Source organism: Bos taurus, chromosome X, assembly GCF_002263795.3.
Source record: "Bos taurus isolate L1 Dominette 01449 registration number 42190680 breed Hereford chromosome X, ARS-UCD2.0, whole genome shotgun sequence".
Lineage (NCBI taxonomy): Eukaryota > Metazoa > Chordata > Mammalia > Artiodactyla > Bovidae > Bos > Bos taurus.
Genome location: NC_037357.1, coordinates 66,947,224 through 66,969,001, shown reverse-complemented (window position 1 = coordinate 66,969,001; position 21,778 = coordinate 66,947,224). Strand labels below are relative to the sequence as shown.

The following is a 21,778-nucleotide window of genomic DNA, read 5'->3' as shown; positions in this document are numbered from 1 at the left end:
GAAGAATGTTTTATGGCATCTAGTTATGAACTTACTGAATTATGAAATTTAGAGGACTAGGTTCGTAAGCGAAGAAATTTCTCATTTTAAACAGAAAACTGCATCATTGAGAGGTCCAACTATGTTAAAGTGTTGTCTCTAGTAATCTACATCAGAGTTTTCTATTGTGGTGCTTGTTAGCCTAACATAAACATTCATGTGAATAGTAACTTTCTGACCAAAATGTACAGGTAAGCTAAACATCCATACTGCATGTTTCCTACTAGGACTTCCACAAAAACCATATAGATACATATTTTATTTATACATTTAAATTAACTTTGCATGTCATTGCACAGTCTCCCATTTTATTCAACATCTAAAGTAAAATATGCTGGAACAAAATTTAGATAAACAAGCATTCCTCACCTGACAATATCTGCAGTTTTCAGAGATAAGCTGTGTGAAACTTAGGAAAACAATCACATGTTTCTATTGAACTTAATCAAAAATTAGAAAAGAAATACATACATATAACTGTGTTAAGTATAATAATCACCTTGTTATAACCCCCCATTCTCTCGCTATGCATGGATCAAGTGAGCCCAAATTTGGGGCACTGTTATTTTTATATGAGTAGTTTAGGAAAATCACATTTATTCTAATTTTAAAAGTTATTGTAGCACTTTTCTATCAGGCTACTAAAAACTTACATAATGTATAATGGGGAGATAACAAGGCATAATTTTGTTACAGTTACATATATGAGTAGTTAGCAGAGGAGAAATTTCTGTTGTTCCTATACTAAGGGAATAAAGATAAGGACTATATAGCTCATTCTGTTACAAAACACTAATAAGATTAGAATTGTACCAACCCACATTACAGAGCTTAACATTTTAGTCAGAATATTAGGAAAATAAGGCTTTTTGCTTCGTATCAAGACTAACTTGAATATTTATATAAATATTAAAAACATTTTTCTCTTCATTTGTGGTTTGATTCAGTATAGTTCCTCATATGTTCCTATCTTAACAGTTTCTTAGTATAATGGATAATTATTAGAATATAATTATAAAGAATGACAGAATTATATATAGATATTTGCAAAGACATTTCAGTGCAAAACCTCATTCACATATAAATCCAAATTTATTTGTTACCTGAATCTATACTTTGTCAAATACAAACATTTTAATTTTTGCTAATTCTTAACTTTAACCAAAGGGGTTGAAATTTTAAAAGTTCATTCATATCTACTAATATATTTAGAAAATACTTTAGTTCACTTTATAAGATCATTAGAACCCAGTTAATCAACCAACTTCAAAGTACATTAAATATTTTATGATAAGATTTCTTTCTCCCAAGTAGAATACAGATATCAAGTGTTTCACTTTTACACAGTATTTCAATGTTGTTTTGTCTGCCACTATTTTTAAAAAAAGACCACCTTCCTTCCACTCTCTACTGCAATATAGTGTTATTTGTTTTTAAGAAAGTGGGTGTGCTCATTTGGGGCTGATATGCTTCAAAAGACAGATTTGCCAAGCCACTGACAAGTACTTAGACCCATAATACCATAATGTACAATCTAGTAGACTTATGTATTTTTTAAAATATTATCCCACTCCCCTAATAAATGAAATTAACCACCACCTTTGATTTAGTTTTATCTCAAAGAAGTATAAATGTAACTCCTTTGTACATGTAATAAATTATCTATTTTAATCACAAGGTTTAATATGAGAAAAACAAATATATTCTGTATATACCATGCACTAAACTGTTTCTTTTAATTCAATAATATTGCTTTTTGTTGTTGTCATTAAAAAATAGTATTTGCTCCTTCAGCTAAACTGCATTCTAATATCATAGGAAAACTTCTAGTGAGATAACTTGTAAAATCTCTACCCCAAAAAAATTAACTCTGTCTAGGAAGCACCCTATTGAAAAAGAGTGGATTAAGTCCTGCAGTTTGTAATTGAGTTTTAAAAATTAGTATGTTGCTATATTGAATACAAAAATGTGATAGAAAGGATTCAGGCCTTATAAATGGCTGGAGAAACTGTCATCTGTATAACTAATTAATTCCATTAGACTTGCAGGGTTATAGCATGGCTTAAATATTGATTGGCTTTTGTTATGAAAAAGTAAAATACTAATGAAGACACAAAAAAATTCCTTTGAGCTGGAGATTCATTCATGGCTAGAAAAGAAAAAAAATAATTTAGAACTGGCTTATAATTAAGACATTATAATTATATGAACAAAGTTATAAAAACTATGTACATTGATATGAATAATACCAAAGGAAATACATGGCACTGTTTGGCACTTTTTTATATGTATAGTCAATGACACAATGATTTATCTGACTTTAGTCAAGGTATAGTTTTCAAATGACTTTAAGCACAGAGGAGGAAGATTTAAGTAGATTTACTCCTTGGTGTCATATTTAGAGGTTAAATATATCCAAAAGTCTCTGTTGATAAATACACATCTATCATCTGTAAACTTAAATATATTTTGAACTTGCTAATAGTATCTAGTACCTTCAAATATCAAATTTGATGTTCATTGCCATATGCTATTAATGAAGGGAAATGTAACTACTATTATTCTGTAGACCTTTATTTGGCAGGTCCTCACATCCCAGGGACGGGGGAGCCTGGTGGGCTGCTGTCTGTGGGGTCCGCACAGAGTCAGACACGACTGATGCGACTTAGCAGCAGCAGCATATCTATGCCACCTCTGGGGAATAATAGTAATAAGTAATTCTCAATAATTAATGACCTAAGAAATACATTATATTAAAATATATTTCAAAGTTCAAATTATTTTTATTTTAGGGTTACTGAATGTTGGTTGCTTCCACTGATGATATATAATCATATATACATGATTAATGATTTGACCATAGTTAGAGAAGGGCTTCAGAGTTAACAGCTTTTTGAATTTTTTTTAGTTTATTCAAATATTTGAGCTTGTTCAACCAAAAGATAATTGTTCAAAGTGAGTTAACAGGTGTTTAATTTTATTAATTATATCTGCAGTAATTTATTAATTATACACCTCCAGTATTTTATTAACTATAAATCTACATTTAAAATTTTCCTCAAAAGGTTCTACAGAATAGTTGATTGACATATATTTATCTGTTGCTAATCATGATATACTTAGGCATTTTAAGACTTTTATTGAAATACAATAAACTTAGAAGTAGTACACATATAGGTGTACAACTAAATGAATTTTCCTAAACTCAACACATATATGCAACCATTAGTCAGATCAAGAAAGAGCATATTATTATTACCCCAGTAGTCCTCCTTATTGGAGAAGGCAGTGGCCGCCCACTCCAGTACTCTTGCCTGGAAAATCCCATGGACAGAGGAGCCTGGTGGGCTGCAGTCCATGGGGTCGCAAAGAGTTGGACACGACTGAGCGACTTTACTTTCACTTTTCCCTTTCATGCATTGGAGAAGGAAATGGCAACCCACTCCAGTGTTCTTGCCTGGAGAATCCCAGGGATGGCGGAGCCTGGTGGGCTGCCGTCTGTGGGGTCGCACAGAGTCGGACACGACTGAAGTGACTTAGCAGCAGCAGTCCTCCTTATGTTTCCTTCCAATTGGGTGCCAACCCTCAAAGAAAACCAACCACTTCCTGACTTTTAAAACCATAGATTAGTCTTACCTGCTTTCAGTACTTAAGATTTTAACATAAGAAAAAGGCTGTCGTAGTGTTAAAAATCAGATTCTATATAGTTTTACAATGTCCTACAATGTGCAGGGCAGTCACCCACATCAAATTATCCAGCCCCAAATATTAATAGTGCTGAGGCTGAGAAACTCTGCTAACCAAATGCAATGGCCTTAGGATTTTTTCTCAGTAATTATATACTCTAGAAATGTCCCATGAACTTACACAAGTCCATTTGTCTTCTGTTTTCTCAATCACAATAGTTTTTGTATCACTACCTGGCGGTATATATTCATAGTCATCATACAAGAGGCCTAGGATTGGATACTGTGTCCTATACCTATATAGAAAAACAAAAGTTAGTTTATAGGCTGGACAAGAAAATAATTTCATTACTTTTTAGTCATTCCTACTTTGTCTTTCCTTATTTAATTTGGCTCTGAATGACTTTTAACTTTTTCTAAAAAGAAAATCTCCTCTTAGTGTACACAGATTTACTACTATTATTTTCAAGAGAATAAGAGGGAAGTATTTCTGCTTCTGGCAATGATGGACCACTGGCAGCACAAGACAATGATCCCAAAGAAGGGAAACAAATGGCATAAGCCCTACAAGAGCCTACCACACTGCCTGGAGTGAGAATTTGTAGAACAGAATACCAGACAGGAGAGAGCTATACAGTTGGAGAGAGGTGAAGGGATCTGTAGAGCATTCCCCTACAAGTCTTTGGGTGAGTACTGATCAGTATAGGCATGTGAAAAAGCTACTGAGGCTGGGGTAAGAACCACTGAAAAGGAACAGTCTTAAAATATTTGGCAAAACTAATACAATTATGTAAAGTTTAAAAATAAAATTAGAAAAAAAAAAAAAAATCCTGGAGTTCACCTGGTGAAGGGAACTCCAGTCTGTGTTCCAGTAACCAGAGTGAAAAGACTTCCTAATACTTGAGGGCATCAGGCAAATACTACAAAAAACTACTACTGCCTTAGTAGTGGGATGACCTGGTCCTAGACTGCAAGTTGTTCTAAGAGTTTAAAAACAAAACTTGAAATTATTACACTGTTTCCAAATAACCTAACCTCATCTCAGAACAAACCTCCTAAATTCTTAGTGTTATAAAAAATATCCAGAACTCAAATATGTAAAATCAAAATATATGGCATTCAATATGAAATCAGTAGGTATGGAATGAAGCAGGAATATATGAATAATGATGAAGAAAAAAGTGAATTAGAAACAAACCAAGAAATGACAAATAAGCAAGGTTTCATCTACTAGAAATATAAAGAAATATATAAAGTGTATAATTAGTAAGTTGGAGGAAAGCATGAACACAGTGAGAAAGATTGAAAATACAATGATCTACATCAGATTTATAAAGATGAAATTAATGTTGTGTGGGATTAACAACAGATTAGGCACAGAAGAAAATCCTACTAAATTTGAAGACATCAGGACAAATTATCCAAAATCAAACACAAGAGAAAAAAAAAAAGACTGAAAAAGATATACAGAGTATGAGTTAGCCATGTAAAATATCAGGTGCCCTCATATATGCATAATTGAAGGATTACAGGATATAGGATTATATATCCTGGATTATAGGATTAGCAGGAGAAAAAAATAGTTGAAGAAATAACGATATAATTCTTTCCAAATTTGATAGAAACTAAACACAGAGATCCAAGAAGCTCAATGAAGAACAAGAAAAATAATGATGAAGAAAAACACATAGAGGCACATCATTATCAAATTGCTGAAAACCAGTGATAAAGTATCTCATAAACAGGAAAAAAAGCATTACTAAGAGAAATAATCATAAAATTAACATCAAACTTCATATTAGACATAATGAAAGTCAGAAGACAGTGGAATGACAGCTTTAAAGTACTGGAAGTACCAGTTACTATTCTACATACAGCAAAAATAACTTTGGATAATAAAGGCAAAATTACAACTGTTTTCAGACATAAAAAGCCAAGAAAAGTCTTCACCAGCAGAACAGTATGGTGAGAAATATTGAAGTATGGAAAATGATTATCAGATGGTAATTTTGAATCTAAGCAAAAGAATGAACAGCACTAGAAATGATACATATGTGAGTAAATTTAAAACATTGTTTTTCATGTTTTAATATTTTAAAAATAATTTTTACTATTTAGAGCAATATAATACTGTATATGAAGGTTTAAAATATATGTAAAAGTAAATATAGATAACAGAAATAGCAAAAAGATCATGGGAAAATGGAAGTATACTACCATAAAATTTCTATGCTACATGTGATGAGATACATTATTGAGGACAAACTGTGATAATATAAAAAAGAATACTTTAAAACTTACAGCAGTCATAAAAAAAGAAATATACCTAATAAACCAATAAAACAGATAAAATACAATAATGAAAATAACTTCAAGAATATCACTAAAATTGATATAGTTCTAACCAGATTGCTTAGCAAACAAAGAAAGCACACAATTTAAAGATATCAAGAAAGATATCACCTCATATCTGTCTTAAAATGGCTATTATCAAAAAGACAAGAAATAGCAGGTGTTGGCAAGGGTGTGGAAAAAAGGGAAACTTTTGCACTGTTGGTGGGAATGCAAACTGGTGCAACATGTGTATACTTGTGGTGGATTCATGTTGATATATAGCAAACCAATACAATATTGTAAAATTAAAAAATAAAAAAAAAAACAGTATTGAGGTTCCTCAAAAAATTAAAAATAGAACTATCATATGATCTAGCAATTTAACTTCTGGGTATTTAAAAGAAGGAAATCAAAACACTAAAAGGTATCTGCACTCTAATGTTCATTGTGACATTATTTACCAATAGTCAAGACATAAAATCAGTGTAAGTGTCCATCAATGTTAGAATGGATAAATAAAGTATTGAAGCAACCTAGATGTCCATCAGCAGATGAATGGATAAGAAAGCTATGGTACAAATACACAATGGAGTATTACTCAGCCATTAAAAAGAATACATTTGAATCAGTTCTAATGAGGTGGATGAAACTGGAGCCTATTATACAGAGTGAAGTAAGTCAGAAAGAAAACCACCAATACAGTATACTAACGCATATATATGGAATCTAGAAAGATGGTAACAATAACCCTGTATACGAGACAGCAAAAGAGACACTGATGTATAGAACAGTCTTTTGGACTCTGTGGGAGAGGGAGAGGGTGGGATGATTTGGGAGAATGGCATTTAAACATGTATAATATCATATATGAAACGAGTCACCAGTCCGGGTTTGATGCACGATACTGGATGCTTGGGGCTGGTGCACTGGGACAACCCAGAAGGATGGTACGGGGAGGGAGGAGGGAGGAGGATTCAGGATGGGGAACACATGTATACCTGTGGTGGATTCATTTTGATATATGGCAAAACCAATACAATATTGTAAAGTTAAAAAATAAAATTAAAAAATTAAAAAAATATGTATTGTATATTCAAGACACACAACATACACACACACTGGAATATCATTCGGCCAAAAAATAAAGGAAATCCTACCATTTACAACAGAATGGATTGACCTAGAGGGCATTATGCAAAATGAAATAAGGCAGACAGAGACAGACAGATACCATATTATCTCACTTGTACGTGGGATCTAAAAAAGAAAAACCTCATAGGTAAAGAGAACATATTGCTGGTTGCCCGAGGTGGAGGAGTGGGGGGTGGGCAAAATGGGTGAAAGTGGTCAAAAGGTACAAACTTCCAGTTACAAAATAAATACATTGGAATGTAATGACAGGTATGGTAACTATAGTTAATAAAACTGTATTGTGTATTTGAAAGTTGCTAAAAGATTAGATCTTTAAAAGTTCTTATCACAAAAAAATTTGTAACTATGGATGGTAATGGGTATTAACTAGACTTATTATGGTGATCACTTAGAAATATATACATAGTGAACCACTGTGTTGTATATCCAAAACTAAAATAATGTTATACGTTTATATCACAATTTTTAAAAATTTAAAGAGAAATCTTTTGTCTTGAAAACATAAAAAGGGGTATGATGACAAAAGAACAGTCACAGAAGACCTCAGATATCCCCAAAAAAGACTTAATAAAAACCCTCTGCATAATTGGGTAGGACTAAAAGAAAAAGAAGAAATCAGGATGAGGCCTGCACCGTTGGGAGGGAGCTGTGAAGGAAGAAAATTTCCCACACCTTGAGAAGTCTCCTCACCAGTGGAAAGATCATACTGGACAGAGGGAGACTTTTGGAGCCTAAGAGGGAGAGAGCAGCAACAGGTTTGTGGAAGGCAAAAGTAACCTATACAGAGGGTCAGCACTGCCAATCTATGTTCTCCAACTTGAGACACTCTTCTGTCAGTGAGAGGGGGGCTTGGGTGCTGAAGTTCAGATTTCAGAGCTCAATCTCAGGGAGAGGACCAGGGTTAGGTGTGGAAACTACACCTAACTAGGTTTAGGTGTACTAGGAAGAAGCCTGAGCCCACCAGAGAAAGAAGGCACCATTACTGGGAGGCACATGAGGAGAGGGGTGGGACCACCATAAGAGCTTCTTTGCCTGTGAGTGCTCCCAGGCACAGTACACTGCCTAGAGGAGGCCTGGGGACTGGCATGGGTCACCATCACCATCTTGGGCTCCAGAGGCAGACACTGGCCACCTCTTCCAGACCTGCAGGCAGATGCTGGAACTGCCCTGCTGTCCCAGGAGAGCATGGATAGCTCTTGCTACTAGGAAATCCATGAGTGAGTTCCAGGAGCTGTCCCATTGTCCTGGGAGCGTATAGGTAAACTTGCTTCTCTAGAAAATCCATCAGTGGGAGTCAGGACCTGCCTATGCTGTCCTAGGAGGACACAGATAGCTCCCCCTACTAGGAAATCTGCCCAAAGGGGCTGAAACCAGGGGATGTGTGACTAAGGAAGAAGTGGTGAAATCTCTCTTAGCAGCTGTGAAAACTTCAGTTACATCTCCACTGATAGCTTCCTAAATTCAGTGCATGTGAAACATCTGAAAGGACAAGTGTTCTTGTAGCTGGGAGGGGTCTAACTTAGCAGCTGTGGGCTTTGTGGGCATGTACATGTGAAGGTTGGGGCAGACCAGAATATGAGCTGTCTCTGTAGTTCCCATGGTGGGTCCAGGTGCATAGCTGATGCAGTCCTAGGACCTGACTTCAGTGGATCTGAGCCAATGGCCTGATGAAAACAATGCCTAAGAGTCACCAGGGCCAGTTGCTTGCATGCCCACAGTTAAGGTGGGACCAAGAACACCACCAACAATATTGTACTTTGTAAGCTCAGGCAAAAGGGGACACAACAGAGCACATTGACAGGTGAACACCTCCAGAGGAGGAATACTCAGTGGCTTCTCTCCCAGTGGGAGTGCTTCAATCCTATCTATCCTATACCACAGATCAGAAACACAGCTAAGAAACAGATCTGGGGGTCTCTACTCTGACAACTAGGGAAGAGACCCCACCCCTGACAGGGCAGTGACAACCAAATAGCAATATCTAGGACACGCAACATGTAGGGCAAGCTCTGATCACCCTATCAAGGGGATAATGGAACAAGCCTCTGGACCAACCTCACCCACAAGGAAGCAGACACCAGAAGCAAGAGGAACCATGATCATGCAGACTGTCGGAAGGAGACCATAAACAGTAAGTGACAAAATGAGATGACAAAGAAATATGTTACAGATGAAGAAGCAAGATAAACTTCTACAAAAACAACTAAATGAAGAGGAGACAAGCAATCTGTCTAAAATAGAATTTGGAGTAATAATGATAGTAAAGATGTCCCAAGATCTCGGAAAAAGAATGGGGGCAGAGATCAAGAAGATGCAAAAAATGTTTACCAAAGACCTAGAAGAACTAAAAAACAAATAAACATAGATGAACAAGACAAGAACTGAAATAAATACACTGGAAGGAAAAAATAGCAGAGTAACTGAGGTGTAAAAACAGATAAGTGACCTGGAAGACAGAATGGTGAAAATCTCTGCCACAAAGCAAAGAAAAAAGAATGAAAAGAAATTAGGACAGTCTCAGAGACATTTGGGACAACATTAAATGCAGTGACATTTGAATTAAAAGAGTTCTGGAAGAAAAAGAGAAAGGGCCTGAGAAAATATTGGAAGAGATTATAGTTGAAAACTTCCCTAACATGGGAAAGGACATAGTCACCCAAGCCCAGGAAGTGCAGAGTCACATATGGGATACACCCAAGGAAGAACACACCGAGACACATATTAATCAAACAAACAGAAATTAAATACAAAGAAAAAATATTCAAATAAACAAGGTGAAAGTAACAAACGACATATAAAGGAATCCCCATAAGGTTATCAGCAGATTTTTCAGCAGAAACTCTGCAGGCCAGAAGAGAGTGGCAGGATATATTTGTAATGAAAGGGGGAAAAAACCTACAACCAAGAATACTCTACCCAGAAAGGGTCTGATTCAGACCCAACAGAGAAATCAAAAGCTTCACAGACAAACAAAAGCTAAAAGAATTCAGCACCACCAAACCAGCTTTGCAACAAATGCTAAAGGAAACTTTCTAGGCAAGAAACACAAGAGAAGAGAACAAAAGAGGAAAGGAAGGGAGAAAAGACCTACAAAACAAACCCAAAACAATTTATAAAATATCAATAGGAACATAAAAGTTGATAATTACCTTAGATGTAAATGGATTAAATGCTCCAACCAAAAGACATAGACTGACTGAATGGATACAAAAACAAGACCCATGTATATACTGTCTACAAGAGACTCACCTCATACCTAGGGACACATACAGACTGAAAGTGAGGGAGTAGAAAAAAATGGTCCATGAAAATGGAAATCAAAAGAAAGCTGGAGTAGCAACATTCATATCAGACAAAATAGACTTTAAAATAAAGACTGTTACAAGAGACAAGGAAGAACACTACAAAATGATCAAGGGATCAATCCAAGAAGACATAACAATTGTATATATTTATGCACCCAATATAGGAGCAACTCAATATATAAGGCAAATGCTAACAGGTATAAAGTGGTGCAGCTGCTTTGGAAAAATTTAGGAGTTCTCCAAAAAGTTAAACAGAGTTACTATGTGCTCAGCAATTCTACTCCTAGGTATATACTTAAAAGAAATGAACACATATTTATACACAAATTTGAACACAGATATTTACAATAGCATTGTTCAAAACTGAAAACAGCCCAAATTTCCATCAATTGATGAATGGATAAATAAAATGGTATATACATCCATAAAATGGAATACTATTTAGTAACAAAAATCAATGAAATACTGACACATGCTAAACCACAGATGAATCTTGAAAACATGCAAAGAGAAAGATTTCGGTTTCCAAAGATTACATTTTGCATTATTCCATTTATATGAAATATCCAAAGTTGATTGTTGCTGAATGTATTCATAAAGAGTCACTTTCTATTTGATTTTGCAATGTAAGTTATGGTCATATTGATTACATAAGAAGAGATGCTGCCTAAGAATAATGATGTCTATGCAGGAAAGAACAGAGCCAAAAGATAAAGACAGATTTCTGAAGACATATTTTGATCACACAAATCCATTTGGACAACAAGCAATCCCAGTTAAGTGGATTAACCAATTCCCAGTTTAAGCTGCGTTTCTGGCATGTACAACTGAAAGAGTCCTGACTAATATGGTTGGTTAAACAATGAATTATTTGCTTTTTACTTTCATTGTATTTAATGCATTATAAATACAGTGAAAGTGTGCTGTTGAATTTTATCGTCTTTTTGTGAACATTCATTCCTCAGTAGAATTACTGGCCAGCAGAAAACATCAAATTCTGTCTAGGGGTGTATATATCAAGTAAACATGCTACAATTTGGATTATAACATAACCAAAATCATATCCAAATTTCATTAAAAATAACATTACTTTTTAGTTGTAATAGTTGTCCTTCCACCACTGGAGGGTTGGTTATGAGATGAATATATTTCTTGTCTTAACTTGGAGAGTTCCTTAGAAATAAAAGACAATATAACCATTTGAAAACAGTACAAACATGAGGTAAGAGGTATTTCTGATCATTTAACAAGGTTCTAAGAATAATTTTTCCCTTCCTTTTTAGCCTTGAGGTAAGAATATTCCAATCCTACTTGTTGAATTCCATATAATCTTGCTTCATGATACCTAATTAAGTTACATTATAAGTCTCTGCAAGAATCCACTAACTGGTATAGGATTTCTGTACTTAAGGGATAACATGAGATAGAATGGGCATGATTCTCAAGGTGAATATGTGAAAATTTCTGTGGCAAAAGATTAAAAAGTATAACTATAGCAGAAAAGCATTGAAACTGCAATATGGGAACAGATATTGTTTCCTAAAAGACAATCTATTACTGAACATTACTACAAGTACCATTTGTTCAATAACAGCAATATGATATTAACCACTATTTTGGATACTTTGTTCCTTCAGTACCTATTTTATAACAGAACTTGGGCTATATACTATACTCATAGAAAGGAATATAACAAAGTCCCTTACTGAAGAAACTCAGTCTTATTGGAAGTTTCATTGCTAATGAAGTAGAAAATCAACATTTTAAAAATATTAAAAGCATAATATTTTTTGCTTCAATTCTATCTTTCCTTTGAATTATTTCTCCTGAAATAGAGCCTTTTACTTCTTCATAGTCATTCACATTCTTCTTTATGAATAAATTAAGTCTTGGAAATATGTCTTTTCTTAGTTTGTGGAAATTATTTATCCCACATGGCTGAGTTGTATGGTTCCTCTCCACCTTGACCCCTTCTCTGTTACCTCTGACTGACGCTTTATAAGGGAATCTTTCTCTTCCAGCAAACTTGTCAGTTCATGAATCTTGAATTGAAAATCATTGCAGCTTCCTTCTCTTCTTGAAACATCTTTTTGGTACTGATTTAATTGAGTCTAAGGATTTAAAAAGAACTTAGAACTATTATAATTCTCATTTAACAAAATGGATAACTGAGTTCCAAAGAGGTTAAGTGGCAGAAAGTCATAAAGCTAGTTATGAAATGAAGAGTAAAATACCAATAGTTATAAACATTTGAAGTTTTATAAATGTTGAATACAAATTGAAATACCAATTAGGAATTTCTCACTTTTTAAAGTTGACTTTACTATTTAGGCTTAGGCATTATGTAAGTAAAAATCCTAGGCAACAGAATTAAAATAAAGCTAAGAAAACAGGTACTTTATATTCCTTCAAATACTAATTAAGGAAAAGTCAGTAACTAATATTATATCATGATTTGCACTTAACAACATATTCCTCCTGCATAACTTCTCTCAGTGCTCATAGCAGCCCTCTGAGATAAGTGTTATTATAAACCTTATTTACAAAACAGGTAAATGAGGTCCAGAGATGTTAAATCATACAAAGGAGCAACAGCTAGTAAGCAACACAGCTGCAACTCCATGACAGGTCTTCTGACTCCAAATCCTGTTCATTTCCTTCTTTACTGTATTATATATGCACAGATGACTGTTATGTTAAAGTGTTATTAGTAACATTCTGATGGAAAAGAAACCAGTGGACGAAATCTGCAAGAAAAGTTGATTTCCTTTTGAACAAATTCTATTTTGTTTCATTTTGATTTTTGGTAAAGACTATACATTATATTTGCAAAAAAAAAAACTATGTGGTCAATTTTTATATTAAAATATTTGAGTTATATAACTACAATTAGTAATTGTAATTACTATTGTAATTGTATCAGTAACTTAAGGGTTAGTCAATTTGACCTAGAATGACAAAATAAGGCAATGTACAATTATTCTCACAAATATCACTTTGATTTTGATGCCAATTACAGGTACATAATTCAACAGTTTTATCCTTGCACTTGACAAAGCTCTTGCTATGTATCACCCCTCAAAGTCAAAGAAAGATTTTTATGAATTCAAATGTGGCTTCACTGGACAATCTTGAAAGTTATTCTTGCCTGCATAGAGCAAACTTCAGGTAGGATCATAAAATGTTCCCTCTCCCCCATCACCAAATAAATTAATCAAAATTAAAAAACCAACAACCCCAACTTAACATTTTTTCTTTCCTAGAAAAGATGAAGCTAAATTAAAAAAAAAAAAAACAATTTAACAGTATTCTTTACACAATGATACGTATTTAACAAAAAGTTCTACAACATACTCCTATCAGTCTACCTTCAGTTGATTTTTGTTTGTAGCTTTAAACTTGAAAATAACATTATCTTATTAGAAAGTCTGTGCTGACCTGTACATTTATGCAGTGTAGGATCTACATACCCTTAGTTTGCAGATCTCTCTGTCTTTCTCCATTCTTAAGTTTTTTACCATTTCCATGTAATGGTTGCCAATCTCATCCATTTTAGCCTGCAGCATTGGGCCTGTGCAAGTCTCAGAAACCTACACAAGGCAAAATAATTTTCTGTAATTAGACTGTTATGAAGGAAATGCATATGATATTACAAAACATTGATAGATAAAAAACACATAATTAAACAAAACATTGAAACAATCAGATGGATTTTTTTGGAAGTTCATTATACAGCTGAAATGGCAGTGAGTTAAGACATAACTGCATGTGAAATCATGAGAAAGCAGTCTATGTGTTTTCTCGCATTGAATTGGATACACACACACACACACACACACACACACACACACACACACACACATATGGGCTTCCCAGGTGGCACTAGTAGTAAAGAACCCGCCTGCCAGTGCAGGCTAAAAGACACAGGTTCAATCCCTGGGTCAGGAGGATCCCTTGGAGGAGGGCATGGCAATCCACTTCAGTATTCTTGTCTGGAGAATCCCATGGACAGAGGAGCCTGGGGGACTATGGTCTATAGAGTCGCAAAGAGTCAGACATGACTGTAGCAACTTAGCACAGCACATAGATGTATATATAACCAATGGTATAATTAAGGCAATAGCACATGCTTAAAACAAAATTTGAATACCTGTATTCTCAGATTTTTATTCTCTTGCTCTAAATTACGCTTACAGTATTCCAACTCTTTTAGTCTATATTCTACGTCTGACAGCGTATGTCGAAGAGAGAGATTGTGTTCTTCCAATGCTTGGCATTTTGAGGTGGAGTCTTGACATCCTTGCTGTAAAGAATACATAATAAATAAGACAAATGGATTTTACTTTTTAGGAGAGAGTGCTTTTAGTTGATTAATTCAATGAAACAAAGCAAATATTTTTCCATGCCCAGTTTGCTTATATATTTATCCTTAAATGGTAAGTTAAGTCAGCTATGAAAGATATTACTCTCACTTACCTTCTTGAGTGAGAAGGAATCGAGATTAGATGAATTTTCAGTGTACCAATTTAGCAAACTCTTGCTACTCCTTGGCAATATGATAACCTACCTTCCAGTAGGTACCAAAATAACCCTATGCCTGATTATGTAACAATTGGAAACTCAATCAAAATGTGGGATTGTCACAGGAGCAAATTTTAGGAGTGGATCAGCCCTAGAGATTTACTATGATTTCCAAAGAATCATCTCTGCTCAGATATCTATAGAAAACTTTTAGAGTTCATTCATTCAATTACTCATTGCACAAACGTGTTAAGATCTACAAAAACCTTTTTAGCAATACACTAGTAGACCAAATGATTGAACTTAGATATTCAATATTTATACAGTTTTTGTCACCTAACAGCATAGAAAATTGTGAATTGTTTATACTTCATATCTAAAATACTTAAGAGAGATATATATTATATATATATATATATTAATATATATATATATATATATATATATTTTTTTTTTTCTGACAGGACTTCAGTAACTGGAAATACCCAAGGCCTCTCAATTCTCATATGAACAAATTATTTCATCATATTTTAATTGGATTATATCTCATAAATCCAGTGTGCTAACTGTGCATATGAAAAACTATCAATCTAATTTATTATCAATGAAAATGTCAATTACCTGCTGTTGGCGATTATCAGCTCTCACTGATGCCAAGAGTTCTTCATACTCTTTTATTTGAGTTTCTTTGAATGCCAAGTCTTTCTCAAGTCTTATCTTATCATTTTCCAGTGACTAGAACCAAAATTATTTGTTATGACTCAGAATTACAGAAACTTGTCAACAGTTACATAATACAAAGATCTGTTTTCATTGAAATGTTTAAATAAGCACTTATTTCATTTGCAGTTGTTTAATAAAATGGAATTCTAAAAGTTAATCAAAATATGGGATACAAAATGACTGAAACTTTAAAACCTGCATTGATAGACATTTTGATGAATTGATGAATCCTAAGTGCAATGAAGCAGAACCTTCTGATTATTTAACATTTTTTTCTTACATCCACAAAGACTCCTTGTTAATCCCAGCAGGTTGTGAATTTTCAAATTAAGAGTCTGAATGTATTCATCAGAACCCAAAAACAAAAAAACCCACTCCAAAGTCCTCAAGGAGTAATTCACTGTATGGAAAGTCTTCTGAATATAACTAGCTGATGTCATGAAAAACACCAATTAAAATAGAAATCAGAAAATGTTAGTTCTTGGAAGTTTTCAAGCATTCAAAAAAACTTCAAAGTATGCTTTATTATTACAGAAAAGGGGAAGTTCCCAATCAATGAGTCAGATTATTCTAATTTTACAAACTACTCCCTGGCTTTAAGCATTAAATTACCTTAGTGGTAAACTAAATAATAAGTGTGCACCCAAGTTTCTTTCATTTTCACACTGGACAGCTCTTTACTTCTCTCCTCCAACCCCAATTAACTGTTGCAAGAAAATAACTATATCTGGGTGAGCACAATATTATTGTATTACATTTTTAAAAGGCAGACTGAATGCTTTGATTTATATGTTAGGAAGCTAAGAACTAGAAAATCTTTGGAAAGAAAAATCAAAATAAATGTTACTGTCAAGTCATTCTGAAGATGTCCAAGCTCTTCCCGTATGTTGCTGAATGTGGACAGCACGAGTCGGAGAGATTTAGCAGACATATCCCTCATCTGGGGGAAGAAAACGATTGATGATTTATTTTTACTAGCATTTAAAACAGGCAATGTAAGTAATAGTAATCTAATTTTTCTGCTCTACAAGCAAACTTATTCACAACTTCATTTTTAATATGGCAATATTAGAATAGTGATGCAGGGCATTTGGTCAATAACATGCATAAGTAATCCAAGGAATATTCCTGAAGAGATCATAGCTATGTTATTTGAAAAGGGTCTCTTTTTTCCATGATGAAGTATCACCTTTTTCATGATAGAAATATATCAGCAAATTCTCAAATTTACTTTTTTTCTCTAAAGATTAAAAAAGATGAGACAGTCAATCTTCAAATAATAAGTTGCATCTCCCTAAGTGTGCTGCCAAATGAATTGATTTTGGCTGAGTTGAGAATAATATAATAAAAATTAAGTTTCAGCTTGAAATATAAAAATATCTCAAATTTTAAAGAGGGAGAAAAATCCTTTCACTAGGTTAAACTCATTTCTTCAGAGAAAAATGATTTTAAAACAGGCAACTTCTGTTTTTGAGTGGATGGAGCACAAATGCTTTTCTCTATTCTTTTTGCTAAGTATAACTGAAAGCCCTGGAATTTATGTATAAAACATACATAAAAAGACTCTGAAAGGTGAAAAAAAGAATGAAGTCTGGTTTAGAACATTGAGCTATGGAAAAATATAGAAGTGATTTCCTAGGCTTTCTTTTTGCTTCATTTATCAGAGCAATGTTGGGGAAATCAGTAACCCAAGAACACCAGAGATATGGACAAAAAAAGTCCCTAGGAAAGCCTGCTCTCTCTAGCCAAAGGACCATAAAAAGGGCAGCCTAGCAAGGCAGATAGCATTTAGATAATAACCACTCTACTTCAGCCAAACATCACAGAAAAAAAATGCAACTATATTCTACTCTACCCAAAGCATTAAAAGCCAAGAAGGGAAATTAGACTATCTCTCCTTCAGTCTCCCTGCTTAGTCACCTAATTGGAATTAGCGAATTCTTGGTGACTCAGACAGTAAAGCGTCTGCTTGCAATGTGGGAGACCTGGGTTCGATTCCTGGGTTGAGAAGATCCCCTGGAGAAGGAAATGGCAATCCACTCCAGCACTCTTGCCTGGAAAATCCCATGGACGGAGGAGCCTGATAGGCTACAGTCCATTGGAGTCGCAAAGAGTTGGACATGACTGAGCGACCTCACTTTCACTTTCAGTGAAGAGTCAAGACTCATCATTGTCCAACAGAAGTGAAGCTACTCACCTTACAGTGTCTGTAGAGGCCAAGAGGGGAACATTACCACAACACTCTTTCCCATCCAAACCAGGGTGTTATCAGTAGGAACCTACAATTCCTTATCCCTGCCCAGGAAGAACAATGAGATACTCCCCCAACCAATGTCAACAGAAGCAGAGTAGGGAACCTGGACTTTCATTCCCACCTGGCAGTAATAAGCAGTCGCCCCACTTCCTCTGTTTCTCAGTATCAGAGGAGGCCTGCTACAAAAGAAGATTTGATCAAAATAAGAAGTCATAACATAATCAAAATCTCCAGGTGTCAATAAAAAAATCACTTATTCTTAAAACAGGAAAATCTCAACTTGATAAAAAAGAGTTAATACATGCCAACATCAAAATACCAAAAATGTTAGAAATATCTGACAAGGATTTTAAAATAGCCATCTTAAAAATGTTTCAATAAGAATTTGCAAAGATTTATAACAAAAAATAGAAAGTCTCAGCAACACAACTGAAAATCTGAGAAAACAAATTAAGAGTAACTAAATGGAAATTTTAGAACCTAAAAGGGCAATAACTTAAATATATTAAAAAAAAAAAAAGCTCAATGGATGGACTAAAAAGCATAATGGAAAAGATACAGCAAAGAATAAGTGAACTTGAAGATAGAACAACAAAAAAATACTTAATTCTGAACATCAGAGAGAGAATAGATTAGAAGATTGAACAGAGCCTCAATGTCCAATGGGAGTATAACATATATCTAACATTTATGTCATCAGAATCCTAGAAGGGGAAAAGAAAGAAGGTGAAGCTGTAAAAGTATATGAAAAAATAATGGCTGAAAATGCCTCCAAATTAGCAAAAAACCAAACATACACATTCAAGAAGTTGAGAAAACCTCAAGCAGGATAAATCCAAAGAAATCCATTCCTGGACTTATCAGCCAAACTGGTTAAAACTGAAGATAAATTTTAAAATCTTAACAGCAGCAAAGAAACCTTAACTATTGGGAATAGCAATTCCAATGACAGTCGATTTCTCATGAGAAACCATAGAAGCCAGAATGTTTTTTAAGTGATGAAACAAGAGAATTGCCAACTAAAAATTCTGTATCCAGTGGAGGAAAAAAAAAAAAAAAAAAAAACCTTTAGGAATGAGGGGGAAATCACAGTTTTAGATGAAAAGAAAAATAATTTTTCACTAGCAGACCTATACTAAAAGAATGGTTGAAGGAAGTTTTCTGAAGAGAAAGGAAAAGATAGAAGGAATTTGGACCCTGGTGGCTCAGATGGCAAAGAATCCACCTGCAATGTGGGAGACCTGGGTTCGATCCCTGGCTTGGAAAGATCCCCTGGAGAAGGGATCAGCTACCTACTCCAGTATTGTGGCCTGGAGAATTCCATGGACTGAGGAACCTGGCAGGCTACACACAGTCCATGGGGTTGCAAAGAGTCAGACACGACTGAGTGACTTTCAATCACTTGGACTATCAAGAGGGAAGAAGTAACACAGTAAGCAAAAATATGGGTAAATACAGTAGGTTTTCCTTCCTTTTTTGCATTTTCAAAATTAAATTTGATGATTCAAGCCATAAAAATTATAATGTTTGACGTGGCTTTCAATGTACTTAGAGAAAATACTTTAAAAGTCATAAATATGGAGGCTAAAAGAAAGATGAAAGAAGAAAAACTTTATGTAGTTAACTGATACCAATAAAATGTTGCAAATTTGGAAAACTCAGCAGTGGCCACAGGACTGGAAAAGGTCAGTTTTCATTCCAATTCCAAAGAAAGACAATGCCAAAGAAAGCTCAAACTACCGCACAATTGCATTCATCTCACACGCTAGTAAAGTAATGCTCAAAATTCTCCAAGCCAGGCTTCAGCAATATGTGAACCGTGAACTTCCAGATGCTCAAGCTGGTTTTAGAAAAGGCAGAGGAACCAGAGATCAAATTGCCAACATCTGCTGGATCATCCAAAAAGCAAGAGAGTTCCAGAAAAACATCTACTTCTGCTTTGTTGACTGCCAAAACCTTTGACTGTGTGGATCACAAAAAACTGTGGAAAATTCTGAAAGAGATGGGAATACCAGACCACCTGATCTGCCTCTTGAGAAATCTGTATGCAGGTCAGGAAGCAACAGTTAGAACTGGACATGGAACGACAGACCGGTTCCAAATAGGAAAAGGAGTACGTCAAGGCTGTATATTGTAACACTGCTTATTTAACTTATATGCAGAGTACATTATGAGAAAAGCTGGGCTGGAAGAAGCACAAGCTGGAAACAAGATTGCCAGGAGAAATATCAATAACCTCAGATATACAGATGACACCACCCTTATTGCAGAAAGTGAAGAGGAACTAAAAAGCCTCTTGATGAAGGTGAAAGAGGAGAGTGAAAAAGTTGGCTTAAAACTCAACATTCAGAAAACGAAGATCATGGCATCTGGTCCCATCACTTCATGGGAAATAGATGGGAAAACAGTGGAAACAGTGGCAGACTTTTTTTTTTTTTGGCCCCAAAATCACTGCAGATGGTGACTGCAGCCATGAAATTAAAAGACGCTTACTCCTTGGAAGAAAAGTTATGACCAACTTGGATAGCATATTGAAAAGCAGAGACATTACTTTGCCAACAGTGGTCCATCTAGTCAAGGCTATGGTTTTTCCTGTGGTCATGTATGGATGTGAGAGTTGGACTGTGAAGAAAGCTGAGCACCGAAGAATTGATGTTTTTGAACTGTGGTGTTGGAGAAGACTCTTGAGAGTCCCTTAGACTGCAAGGAGATCCAACCAGTCCATTCTGAAGGAAATCAGCCCTGGGATTTCTTTGGAAGGAATGATGCTAAAGCTGAAACTCCAGTACTTTGACCACCTCATGCAAAGAGTTGACTCATTAGAAAAGACTCTGATGCTGGGAGGGATTGGGGGCAGGAGGAGAAGGGGACTACAGAGGATGAGATGGCTGGATGGCATCACTGACTTGATGGATGTGAGTCTGAGTGAACTCCGGTAGTTTGTGATGGACAGGGAGGCCTGGCGTGCTGTGATTCATGGGGTCACAAAGAGTCAGATACGACTGAGCAACTGAACTGAACTGAATACATGGGGATAAGTTATGGATATATAATATAGTGACCACTAAAAAAGTCATACAAAATGACACACTCAAAAGCACTAGAGATAAGTCAAAATGGAATTCTAAAATACACTTAAGTAATCTACATGAAAACAAGACAAAGAAAACAAAGAAACAAAAGACAGAATGAACAGAAAACACAATGGCAGGTCTAGCCCTAACATACCAATAATTACAACTTGATCTAAACACACCAGTTAAAAGATAGAGATTGACTTGACAGAGTGATAAAAAAAAAAAAAAAAACATAACCTATGTATTTTCTACAAGAAACTCATTTCAAAGATAATGAAATTTAAAATATATATATATATGATGAAAGTAAAAGATATATCATGCAAGCCTTAAAAGAAAGCAGGAGGAAAAAAAAAAAGAAAAGCAGGAGGGCTATATTGACATTAGATAAAAATGACTTTATAGACACAGATGTATAGAACAGTCTTTTGGACTCTGTGGGAGAAGGAGAGGGTGGGGAGATTTGGGAGAATGGCATTGAAACATGTATAATATCATATATAAAATGAGTTGCCAGTCCAGGTTTGATTCATGATACTGGACGCTTGGGGCTGGTGCACTGGGATGACCCAGAGGGATGGTACAGGGAGGGAGGAGGGAGGGGGGTTCAAGATGGGGAACACATGTATACCTGTGGTGGATTCATATTGACATATGGTAAAACCAATACAATATTGTAAAGTAATT

General features: G+C 34.9%; 1 protein-coding gene across 2 annotated transcripts in view; it reads right to left on the bottom strand.

Annotated features, from left to right (window-relative positions):
- Positions 1-327: 327 nt before the first annotated feature.
- The window catches only part of POF1B (POF1B actin binding protein), a 100,406-nt gene continuing 78,955 nt past the window's right edge, over positions 328-21,778 (bottom strand). For both annotated transcript variants that reach the window (XM_059883700.1, XM_024988548.2), the window contains 8 exons: positions 16,608-16,700; positions 15,659-15,772; positions 14,667-14,819; positions 13,987-14,106; positions 12,499-12,627; positions 11,607-11,689; positions 3,907-4,021; positions 328-2,188 (listed from right to left, as the gene is read on the bottom strand). In XM_059883700.1, the coding sequence (XP_059739683.1) occupies positions 2,183-2,188; positions 3,907-4,021; positions 11,607-11,689; positions 12,499-12,627; positions 13,987-14,106; positions 14,667-14,819; positions 15,659-15,772; positions 16,608-16,700 (813 nt within the window). In that variant the 3' untranslated portion in view covers positions 328-2,182. The remainder of the gene's footprint in view (positions 2,189-3,906; positions 4,022-11,606; positions 11,690-12,498; positions 12,628-13,986; positions 14,107-14,666; positions 14,820-15,658; positions 15,773-16,607; positions 16,701-21,778) is intronic.